This window comes from Cygnus olor, chromosome 2 (genome assembly GCF_009769625.2).
Source record: "Cygnus olor isolate bCygOlo1 chromosome 2, bCygOlo1.pri.v2, whole genome shotgun sequence".
NCBI lineage: Eukaryota > Metazoa > Chordata > Aves > Anseriformes > Anatidae > Cygnus > Cygnus olor.
The window spans coordinates 116,469,411-116,481,827 of NC_049170.1; the positions used below are offsets into that span (position 1 = coordinate 116,469,411).

The 12,417-nt window shown below is 45.7% G+C and overlaps 2 protein-coding genes across 2 annotated transcripts in view; one reads left to right on the forward strand and one right to left on the reverse strand.

Annotated features, from left to right (window-relative positions):
- The window catches only part of LOC121066627 (ethanolaminephosphotransferase 1-like), a 57,934-nt gene extending 54,952 nt beyond the window's left edge, over positions 1–2,982 (reverse strand). Inside the window, exon 1 of the mRNA XM_040550332.1 lies at positions 2,882–2,982. Within this exon, the coding sequence (XP_040406266.1) occupies positions 2,882–2,938 (57 nt within the window). The 5' untranslated portion in view covers positions 2,939–2,982. The remainder of the gene's footprint in view (positions 1–2,881) is intronic.
- A 9,189-nt stretch (positions 2,983–12,171) lies between these two features.
- Positions 12,172–12,417, forward strand: part of SPIDR (scaffold protein involved in DNA repair) — a 202,801-nt gene continuing 202,555 nt past the window's right edge. Inside the window, exon 1 of the mRNA XM_040550344.1 lies at positions 12,172–12,339. Coding sequence (XP_040406278.1) covers positions 12,325–12,339 — 15 coding nt within the window. The 5' untranslated portion in view covers positions 12,172–12,324. The remainder of the gene's footprint in view (positions 12,340–12,417) is intronic.

The following is a 12,417-nucleotide window of genomic DNA, read 5'->3' on the forward strand; positions in this document are numbered from 1 at the left end:
CATACGGAGTAGACCAACAGGAGTATATATATATATATAAAGCGAAATAGCAAGTAAAATAGCTGGCACTGAGGATCTATGTTCATGTCATAAGGATTTCGGAAGGTTTTACACCAAAATGGTTCCAGCACAATTCCATGGGCTGAACACTCATAACCGTACCAGTTTGTTCCTAATACATCTGCTTTAGGGTCATTCAAAGAGAATTGATTTTGTGTGCTCCAGGATGGCTCTGTGATGTGAACCAAAGCTTGTCAATGAGGAAAAACTTGCTTAAATGCATACTGCTGATCTAAACTAAAATGCTCGCTAAAATATGCTCGCACCTGATGATGCTAAAGGGTGCTGAAGTCTTTGCATTCATGAGGTCTGCCATTCCCTTTGCAAAGAACTGTACTGGTTTTGTTGCCAAGACCCTCCTCCGACTGCGAGCAGGAGACAGAAAGTGGCTAAGGCGTACAATTGAGGCATTCATGGCAAAGAAACGAGTTCAGCTGTGTGAAGATTTTGAAAATCACCAAGTAATTTATTCATGCAAGGTCTACCTTTGTGAAATGGAACTGATTACACGTTAGTCGTTCGAGCTGTGTTGTGATCGGCTCCCAGTTGTTGGTGGAGAAATTGTGCAATGTGCAGATCATATTGAGCCACTGATGTTAGTGCAAATATAATGCTGCAACATAGTGCACAACAGAGAGACGGATGCCTCCATCTAGTTTCCTAGGCACGCTTCAGGTCTGAAGCAAGAGTGTTTTAGCTCAATATTGAGCATGTGCTAATAAATCCTTCCAGGGATTACCTAGCTCTTCACAGGGCCAACCTATGCAACCCTCCACTGTACTGTAGGTCTGGGTCCACCAGGAAACGTGCTACAGAGATACCCAGGTGGGTGCAAAAAGAGGAAACTGGTGTGTGCTGGGCACAGTAAGCTGAGTTTAGTGCCAGTCCTGTTGACTCAGCATCAAAGGCAGAGCGTTCTCCTCAGCAGGGCTGGGAAGGTGGAGGAGCAGGATGAGGCCCTGGATGAAGGGGAGAACGGGGGAGACGGCAGCCAGAGGGCAATAAGAGCTTGTCTCAGGCCTGGGAGGGGTGAGAACAAAGCTCTGGTTGTGGCAGCAGCCCTGGGCATGGGAGGGAGAGGAGAGGAGAGGAGGTGGAGAGGAGATGGTGACAGTGATTAGCTCTCCTTGCCTCTCCTGGCTGCATTCCCCTTGCATTTTCCAGGGGCTTTAACCCATTGTGAGCTGCACTCCAGGAACAGGCAGGGCAGCTCAGGGGCAGAGCTGCCATCGCCTGCTTTGCCACCTCCTCCTGCAACCTGGAGCACCAGGAAGGTGGTGCAGTACCCCACCAGCTCAGCGGCGCTGACCTCACGCAGCTGTGTTCCTCTGGGTGTAGCCTGTATCATTTGGGTTTGTGGATTTCTGGATGTCCCGGTCGCAAGCCACCTGAGATAATAAAGAAGTCACCGTCTGATCTCACTTTTCTAAAACCCGTACTTACCCTAGTGTTTCAAAGCACAGTTTAACTGATACTTCTCAAGTGTGTTGGCTGATTCCTATGATTTAAGAAAACTATCAACATATTTTCCAGAGCTTCTGAGAAACCAAAGTAATTTGAATACGCTCAACTAAAATGTTGCAATATGCGATTCTGCGTACAGGTCATGATTCGCCCTGTAATTCTGAAGTAGTATACAATGATTACAAGTTTAAAAGAAAATGGTATTATGCTTCTTCCCATCTGCATGTGTTTGCAGCTACTTTTACTCAAGCGATAAGGAAGAATGTAACACAAATTCCTTGTATTTGTACTACAAACTCAAAATGTTTCAGGAGAGTTAATCCCGAAACTATTATGTCTGTTTAGGCTAAAAATAGCCTGTTATTTTTCCTCTGGTAACCTCAGTCAAGAGCGTGGCTCCACCGTTCAAGCAGGGGCCTGCGTAACTCGGAGCCAGCAGCCAGATGCAGCCTGCAGCGTGTTTTATCCCCCTGACACGGCAGACGCCCAGACAGGTTAGTACGTTTTAACAAGCTGCTGGCACAACCAGTTGCTGCTAAGTGACCTTGCGGAGGCTCTCGCAAGCACGGCTGCTCCCAGATAATTCCCTCTGCAGCGAGCAGGGCAAGGTGGGAGCCCCGAGGAGCTGGAGGCAAGGCTGGCAGGGCGCGTGCTGGAAGCAAGAAGCACGGGGGGCGCAAGGTGGGGCTGCTTCGGGAAACTGAGCCTAAAATACGAGGTTGGCTGGGGGATGGCCCTTGTCCCCCGTGGTTGTGCCAGGGCACGGGGTGAAGGTATGTCAGCGGGGTGGCACTGCACATCCCGGGCACCCGCAGCTCCGCTGACACCCCCTGCAAGGCACGGGCTGTGTCCTGGGAACAAAACCCGGGTAGCACCGCACACACCTGTAACGTGGTGGCAAATGTCAGTAAATCTACGTAGTTCCTAGGTAAATCCAGTAAGGTAAATCTAACAGGTAAATCTAAACAGTTAATGAGACGTTTGAATCCTGCAGGCCTGTTATTTGCAAACACGAGGTTTATTCCAACCCGTTTAAAGTCAGCTTTCATCTGCCTTTCTGATTTACGTCCCAAAGCCGAAGCACGCTCCCGCACCGAGCCCGTGCACGGCACCGGGCGAGCACCACCCGCACCCGGTGCCGTGCAGAAACGCGGATTTACAGCCACTCCTCGCCCCCTTTCTTTGCAAAAAGGGGCTCGTGAAGGCTCCCCGAGACTCCTCTGCCTCCGCTGCCACCCGGCCCCGCCGCCCGGCCATCCCCTCCCGGCTCCTGCCCCTCCATCCCCCGGGATGCGGGGGGCAGCCGGGGCGGGGGGTGCAGCCCGGCTCCCTCCGTCCCCCCGGCTCTCTCCGTTACCTTGTAGTGGCGGAAGCCGTCCAGCTGCCGGGCGCTGACATACCGCCGCCGCCACATCGCGCCGCAGCGGGCGGGGAAGGCAGGGCCGGGCCGGGCCGGGCCGCCAGGGGCGGGCGGAGGGCGGAGGGCGGAGGGCCGGGCACCGGGGGCGGCTCCCGGGGCCTGCCCCCCGCCGGCGGGCCTCGGTTGCCGTACCCGGCCCTGACCGGCCCTACGGGGGTGGCCCCGGGCCCGTGAGCCCCCCCTCAGCCCAGCCGTGCCCCCCCCCCGGCCTCCCCGCCGCTGTCTCGCACAGCCCTTCGTTTCCCCTGGGCTGTGGTTCAGGGGGCACTGCAGTGGTGGGACCTGAAACTGGTCTTCTGGTGGGCCCTGAAACTGGTTTTCTGGTGGGTCCTGAAACTGGTTTTCTGGTTAGCGAATTTCTTCTGGGCTCTGTATTGCAGGTGCGGTGGTTGTAGGACGCGCCAAGGCGTGCCCGCGAAGTCAGCGTGCAGGACGGTGTCATTTAAACTAACGTGCTTCAGAAACCGGTGATCCTGAGGAGCGAAGACTTTGTTGGCATTGTTGCAAGCAACAACTCGCATACTGCATCTCTCTCATACAATCATTAAGGTTGGAAAAGACCTCCAAGACCATCCAGTCCAACCATATTAAACTCTGTTTAAGCACCTGCACCAGAGATCCACCCTATCCTGCTGTGCTGCTCCTTCTGGTTTCCAGAGAAGGGAGGCACTGCTGTGGGCAAGAGGCTGTGGAAAAATGTGGAGTTGCCTTTCAGCTACGAATGCCTGCAAGCATATGGCTTGACACCTTGCGTTACCTTTGCTGCATGCAATTCGATGGAGAGTTGAAGTCATGCACATCACGGCTGAGATCCCATTAGCCGAAGGGAATCTATCCAGAAACAAAATCAATTAAGAACCATTACTCAGGGCCTGCGAGCGCTTCCAGGCACCTAATGCATTGTGAGAGCCAGTGTTATTTTACAAGCTCTGCAGGTTTGATAGGAATTATATACAAGTTAAAATAGCTAAGTGCAAATTGTATACAATTGTTCTCTATTATTAATTACACATTAATCACTTGAGACATTCTTACATCCACATTCTGCTTCCAATAGCAGCGTCTAAACTTCAGCTCTTGGAAACAACCAAAACTTAAGTACTGAGCTTCAGATTACTGAGTTAATGCTTGACTCCAGTTAGGAAAGCTAAAGTATTTGGATCTGATAACTTTCAGGAACCAACTCCTGAAATTAATGTGCACTCATACACCGGATTTTGATTTGGGATTCCCTTCACCTCTCATTGTTACTATTGTGTTTTTAAGTTATATTATGTTATTGAGTTAATTTGCATGGGTATCTAAGAAGAGACTCATGACTAGTGCCGTAGTCAACAGAGATTTATTTATGCAAGTAAGTTACTAAAACTGACCCAACCATTTTCTAGTTATCACTTTCATTTCCTAACTTAAACACAAATAAACTTCAAACATGAAAGCAGAAATGTAACGGAACAACTGTGAGGAGTGTGATAGACAGTGGTAGAAAAGGTACTTGCTTTTTTGAAAGCTAGAAGGTCACAAACTATTTTTTCTCTCTGCAGACCTCTAAGTTCATCTTAAAAAGAAGAATTGCCATTAGGAAGATACTGAAATAGATGATAAATAGATATAGTAGTTACAGTACACAAGTTATATTTTCCCTTCTTCCGTGAAAACTGTCTTGCTGATAAGCACTTTAAAAATAATAATTAAAAAAAAAAAAAAAGCAAATGCTCCACTAACCAGAGAATGCAAAAGACTGCCTATGTGTAACAACGTAATTGCATGAATTTACATCTCAGCATGTTCTATGTCTGCTAATCACCACATCAAAGCAGGCAGCTTTAGATTAGCTACACTGAGCAGAGGGAAACAGGCTAATGACTGGGTATGAAACATCGCAGAACAAGCTATGACACAAGTAATACTACATTTGAGAAAACTGTGGAAAATATACTGACATGTGCTAGTCATTAATTTAAGAAACTTCCTTGATTTGGGGCAAACCAAGGACATTCATAAATCCATGGGCCCCAATGGGGTGCACCCACAAGTGCTAAAGGAACTGGCAGATGTGATTGTGAGGCCACCCTCATAATCTTTGTTCAATTGTGTCAACTGGGAGAAGTGCCCAAAGAGTGGAGGAAAGTAAATGTCACTCCCACCTTCAAGAAGGGCCAGAAGGAGGACCGAGGAAACTACAGGCCAGTCAGTCTTATCTTGATCCCTGGGAAGGTGATGGAACATCTAATCCTGGAAACCACTTCCAGGCACATGAAAGAAAAGAAAATCATCAGGGGCAGTCAGCATAGATATTGTCTTCCTGAACGTCAGTAAACTCTTTGATGCTGTCCCCTATGAGCTTCTCATAGAGAAGCTGTTGAAGTATGGGCTGGATGAACAGACAGTGAGGTGGATTGAAAACTGGCTGAACATCCAGACTCACAGGGTAGTGGTCAGTGGCACAAAGTCTTCTTGGAGGCCACTAATGAGTGGAGTACCCCAGGGGTCAATACTGGGTCCAGCCTTGTTTAGAATATTCGTTAATGATCTGGACTGTGTGGTGGAGTGCACCCTCAGTAAATGTGCAGATAACACGAAACTGGGGGAAGTGGCTGACTCACCAGAGGGCTGTGCAGGTCAAGAGAGATGATCCGTCTGCTCTACTCAGGTGTTGGTGAGGCCACACCTGGAGTGCTGGGTCCAGTTCTGTGCCCCCCAGTACAAGAGAGACCTGGACATACCAGAAAGGTAGGGCCACCAAGATGATGAAGAAACTGGAGCACTTTTCCTATGTGGAGAGGCTGAGAGAGCTGGGACTGTTTAAACTGGAGAAGAGGGGGCTCAGGGGGATCTTATCAGGGTCTATAAATACCTGAAGGGAGGTGCAAAGAGAATGGCGCCGGGCTCTTTTCAGTGGTGCCCAGTGCCAGGACAAGAGGCGATGAGCATAGATTGGAACACAGGAGTCTGTCTAAACATCAGGAAGCACTTCTTTCCTGTGGAGGTGACGGAGCACTGGCACAGGTTGCCCAAAGAGGTTGTGGTTCTCTCTCCTCGGAGGTCTTCAAAAGCTACCTGGACATTTATCCTGGGCAACTTGCTGTAGGTGTCCCTGTTTGAGCAGATGGGTTGAACCAGACGACCTCCAGAGGTTCCCTCCCACCTCAGCTATTATATGATTCTGTGATTGTGTGATACATTTAGAGGGTTATCCCATGGTTGCTTTTTTCAAATTGAGATGTTTTAGAGTGCTTTTCCAGACAGCTGTAGTCCAAGCTGTCTGTCCAACATGCATGACTGTGGGAAAAGCAATGAAAGCGGCCTTAGTGCTGTAGCACATTCCCTTGTCACGTTTCTGGAAAATTAATGAGTTGGAGCCTGAGGAAAAAGGAACTCTAACTGGCATCATCAAGTGGCTATTACAACCAAAAAGAAATGAGCTTAAGTATGAGTGAGACAAGCATTAAGACAAATGCCCAAATCAGAGCACAGTTAACTTTCACTATAGAAAAAGCTTGAGTTTTATAGAAACTTTGGCTGGAATGTTTGTGACAGTTCAGACTTTACCGAGGAAATGACCCCAACAGGGCTTTCTGCAGCTCAGGGAGAAATAACTCAAAGCCAGATCTGAATCTGGTGAAATTAGTAGGGGAATTCCCATGTCTTTAGTGCTGTTTACTACTGATGTGTAGTACTGAGAGAAAAACAATGATTTATTATCTTGAAAGAGCAGACATATTGTACCACTAGTAGATGCAAAAAAAAAAAAATGTTTAAAAGGATAACTGTTCTACAGATAGAAATGTTATAAAAGAAAGAAAGAAAGAAGGAAGGAAAGAAGGAAAGAAAGAAGGAAATGAATCAAGACAAATTACATTAAAAATGCCAGGAAAAGAGATGAGGGCTCAGGATGGCTTAGAATGAATACCTGGCTTTCAGTTTTCACATTATAACAAGTTATAAAAGTTAATAAAATAATAATGATGGAGTTTCTTGTATAGGGAAAACAGCCTAGCATGGCATCTTCAGCTTTTAGTAATTTATGACACTTTTGTTTATTCCCCAGCTTAAAGCTGCCTACCATGCAATAGTTTTTATCTAAAAGACATCTAATAGAACATTTCTGGTACTTTAAGATAAGAAAAAGGAGAGAGAAATCAGGCAGAAAGCAACCCCAAAATGATCAGCAGCCAAAGCAGACAAGGAAGGAACTAATGTACTGGGAGGAACAGGTGAGGTGGGAGCATTATGGGACACCTCAGAGTTCCCTGAAACATATGGGACCTCCTGCTCCCCTCATTACTGCATATTCTAGCAAAAACCAAAGAAGTAAGCAAACAAGTAAACCATAATGGAAACAGATAGAAACTGGAAAACACGAAAACTGCAAAATCATGGCATGTTAATATTCAAGATGTCTATGCTGCAAAAGAAGAAGGCTGTTCCACAGGCTCAATTTAAGTTTCAGGTTCCCTTTAAACTCCTGGTCTGCACCCTGTTTAGCCTAACATTGGAACTGCATCCTAGAAAATGATCACGTCTCTCCACAAAAAGTGATGTATCAGTTCCAAGGCCAATTGTCCATTTGCAGTTTCAGTTTGCACATGGGTAGATAAGCTCCATGAAGGTAGACTTCTACTGGGAGTAAGGCCCCTTAGGGGACCTTAAGTGTTTCTGCACGGATGAAGGCCACTTGCTCTATAGCAAGGCAGCGCTTCCTAGTTCCAGACTGTAGCACTAAGAAAATCTTACACTCGGTACAAAGCAGGCTTATAAGTAAGCGTTATGTGGTAAAGAGAGATGCTTAAAGATGATGGGACAAATAACAGGAAAAAAGTAGCATCTTGCTTTGGGAAAATGTAGGTAGTGGCAGAGCTGTATCTTTTGGTTCTTAGCTGAATTATGGCAAATTTTGGAACTTGAAGGAAGCTACTCCTGAGGAGAGCCCAATGAACTCATCACCACAGTGGACTCCTTAAACAGACAGCCTAATCCCTGTTTCCTCTACCTTCATTTCATGCTGCAGGTCCTTAGAGGTTTTCTCCACATTGCCATGGTGAAGAAAGAAAAAGTCTTAAACAAAATATCACATAAAGTGTCACTGGTCAATATACTGTCCTAATAAATATAACAGGCTCAAACCCATTATCAGGCTCTGGGGGCAAATGGCATGGTACATCTTGTGCAGTATAATTAAACTCTCTTCTTCCATGACAGGGCAGCCTTATCCGTGCTGCCTACCAAAAACAAATCCTGGCTTGTGCTACCTCCTGAACAGTGCCAGGGGCACTGCTTGGGAAGACGCCAGCTGGCAGGGGCACGGACCAGGCCAGGAAGCCTGCTGACAGTCTCAGGGCAGGGCATGAGCCTTTGGTCTGGCTCCCTTCAGTATGCTGGTGGGAAAGCCTGGACCCAGCTGCCCACAGTGCCGACCTGCTTAGCTTGTTCCCAGCTCTGCTTTGGATTGCTCCAGCTCTTTTCAGTCTCCTGGGGAGCAGCTAACCTCCTTGAATACTTGCCACTCACTGCCTTTTCCTTAGCACCAAAAAAATGCTGGGCTTAAGTGGTGCTTAAAAAAACTTTTCAAACTGGAAAGATCCTCTTGACTGCAGACAGTTAGCAGTCCCCCATCACCTTTCCAATATACTCTTTCCTTGTGCATGGCTTTACTCAAATGTTTTTCAGCAAGTCTATGCAAAGTGTTCAACACAAGGACATGTCTAAATGTGATAAGACCAGTCATGCCGAAGCAGTATTAATGCTGGACATGAAAGAGAAATTTCGAAAGTTACTAGAAAACATAAAGAACAGTGTTATCAGTACTTAAGTAATTTTAAAATATTGTTGATTTAAATTAGCAGGAAGAGCTTTAGTCTTTGGTGGGAGTAAACCAGTCTAATGACTGACCTTTAAAAAGTGCCATTTTTTTCAATCTCAGAACATGTGCCTGTGATTTTTTTTTTTTTTGCGTCCAAGCCATACCAGAGTAGATTTGATAATACATGCTCAGTTTCAGTTTTGAAAATCGTATATTATTTGTGGGTTTTTTTTTGTTAAACTACAGAGATATATTGCATAAAGTAGGCAAGTACACATTCCAAAGTCTACTGTCAGAGACTTCACAGAAGAATTACAGAACCCTAGACTATCCCGAGTTGGGAGGGACCCACAAAGATCATTGAGTCCAACTTCTGGCTCCACACAGGACCACCCCAAAATCAGACCATGGGTCTGAGAGCGTTGTCCTAATGCTCCTTGAACTCCAGTAGGCTCAGTGCTGTGACCACTGCCCTGGGGAGCCTGTCCCAGTGCCCAGCCACCCTCTGGGTGCAAAACCTTTCCCTAAGACCCAGCCTGACCCTCTCCTGTCCCAGCTCCATGCCGTTCCCCCGGGTCCTGTCGCTGTCCCCAGAGAGCAGAGCTCAGCGCCTGCCCCTCCGCTCCCCTCGTGAGGGAGCTGCAGGCCGCCATGAGGCCTCCCCTCAGCCTGCTCTGCTCTGGGCTGAACAAACCAAGGGACCTCAGCCACTACTCATATGTCTTGCCCTCTACACCCTTCACCATCTTTGCAGCCCCTCTTTGGACACTTGCTAATAGTTTTATGTCTTTTTTATATTGTAATGCACAAAACTGCACACAGTGCTTGAGGTGAGGCTGCATCAGCGCAGAGCAGAGCAGGACAATCCCTTCCTTTGACCAGCTAGCAATGCTGTGCTTGATGCACTCCAGGAGAAGGCTTGCCCTTTTGGCTGCCAGGGCACACAGCTGACCCATATACAGCTTATTTACTCATATTTCTTTTACAGCACAGAATGCAAAGAAACACGAGAAAAAGATACAGAACGGCCAGCCATCTCCACACAGCACACGCCAGGTGGGTGGTGTGGCAGCTCTGTGGCACAGTGTCCACCCTGTTCTTCATTTCTTCAAGGATATGTTGATTCATTTAGTCTATTTTTGCTTTGGGTTTTCAAATGAGCAGCTATTAATTTTTAATTTGCATGAATGTATGAACCTGACTCCATGTGGTTTGCTAAAATCTGACAGCCCCCGAGGTTTTTTTCACAAGTCTACACCTTGTCTCGGCATAGCAGTGCGTCATACTGGGTAGTGACACAATTTAATTTACAGCGGAACAGATGCCACAGCTTTGGGATTAAAAAATCTGAAGTTTTGCATGTCATTTCCTAGGAAACCTTAGAAAGCTGGAAATCACCAAACTGTAACAGTCTGCAGAAGAAAATGTTATTTTGGATCTAGTCTAGAGACCTATCTTTGATTTAGGTTTGACCTTGGTATCATCTATTGCCTGTTACAGTCATAAAAATCCATCTGACCCTAAAACACAGGTTATAAAATCCTTAATGAGTTTTTTCTCCTCTATCTCATCCCAGTTAAGTGGTTGGGATATTTGCGACTTTTAAAACTTAACAAAGGAAATGACTCAAACCAAACATCTTCCTCTACGTTTGAATTTCACATTGTCCTTGCAGGTTTTATTTGCTGGAAAGCTTTTAGAATTGTAATTTATGCTTCATAAGAGGAAATGAATCCATAAACCCACGTTAGAATGAAGAACAGGCACATTCAATCAATATAAGTAAGTTCTTCCAGCTTCAGTAATTTAAGCCTCCTTTTGATTAATTTGTATAAATTTGTTTCTTTGAGAAAAAACTTCTTTCTACACATGGATTTAAAAACATTCATACAATCAACAGCACCACAGAAAAAATAAATGCTTTTCCACATTTTACTAAAGAAATTAAATTTTATTAATAGCAGAATTTTATATTTTTATAGAATTTTAATGCACCAAAATAAAGAAGTGTGTTTCATAATGTTCTCTGAGCAGCGGCAACTTTGATCTTGAGCACAAATACAGTCAATCAGTAACTCACAAAAATATTTAATGGACTTGAAGAATAATGTACTAGTATTATGAAGCTTCTTTAAACTTTTGTGAGGAAGCTAAGCATCCATTACTCGCTATCCCCAGAAACATTATTTTAAAAACAATCAGTTCTATTTTAAATCATAGTATATAGATTTTTTTTGTTTGTTTGTTTTCCTGGCCCATTTCCCTCTATTTTCGTGTCATTTTAGTACTTTGTGAAGAACATTAAAACAAATTAAGGAAATTTATTGATTAGATCACCTGCTCAGGATTCAAAAGAAATAAGTTCTTCCCAGATGTGAGTATCTTGTAATCCTCAGAAGGAGACTATGTATAGAAAAAAATAACATACACTCACTTAGCTGACTAGACTTCTGTGGTCCAAGTATTTCTGTAATTTAGCTCTAACATAGTGTATTCAGCTGAATAGTGCAGTAACATACCTCTACAAATATCAAAGAAAACCACTTTGATGATGTATAATAGAATTCATTTGTCAATCTGGTAACTGGAGAAGAAATACTGTGAAGTTTTGGAAGGATGAGACCATACGGCTTTTAACTCTGTCTTGAACATAACAATCAAAGGCAGCATGACTTGCGGATGATGATGTTTCTGGCTCTCCTCTCCTTGAGAAATCCACTTTAATTAGCGTTAGTTTCATAAATGGATTGTGAGATGGGTACTGGCCACAGGGTGCCTTGGAAAAAACACAAACTGTAAACTATAGACATGTATATACGTAATTAGGGCTTAATAATAAAAATTACAGTCATGGAGTGTCTTCTATCAAAACATAGATGCTTTACAAATTCTAAGTAGTTATGCTGTGAGATATAAAGCACAAATATCTTTTAACAAAGATTGTTTATTATTGTCTTTTTATTCATTCTTATGGTTTCTTAACAGCAGCACTATTAGACTCACTGAACTGTTCAGGACCATACAAAAATCAATTAAAAATCACCTAAACATCCCTTTTCTGCCTGTCCTTCCACTTCTATCAGAGAAACATTACCAAAGGTCATCATCAGACTTTTTTTTTTCCTTTCCAGTCAGCTGCAATTACTGCTTTCTGTAAGGTAAGGTCAATTCAGAGGAGTTTCAGTAGAAATTCTGTACAACTTGGCAGTGGTATCACCCCCTTTTTTGCATGTAAATTCATCTACTTGTGTAAACAGTCCCTTCCCTTCCCTTCCCTTCCCTTCCCTTCCCTTCCCTTCCCTTCCCTTCCCTTCCCTTCCCTTCCCTTCCCTTCCCGGTAGCTTCACCCGCCGCACAGCGCATGCGCGCAGCACCCTCCTACTCCTCCTTCCGCACCCCCTCCCTCCCCATGACGTCACCAGCGCTCCGCCGCGCCCGCCCAATCAAAAGCGGCGGCTCCCGCGGCGCCAAAGCTGGAAAGGGCCGGGCCGGGCAGTGCTGAGGGGGTTTCCTCGGCGCCCCTCCCCTCGGGCTCCCCCGCCACGTGACCGCGGACGTGGCCGCCCGGGCGGGGGCGATGCCCAGTAGGAAGGTACCTGCGTGCGCGCGGCGTGGGGGGGGGCGGGGGGCTAACGGCCGTAACGGCCGCAACCGCCGGGGCTCAGCCCCG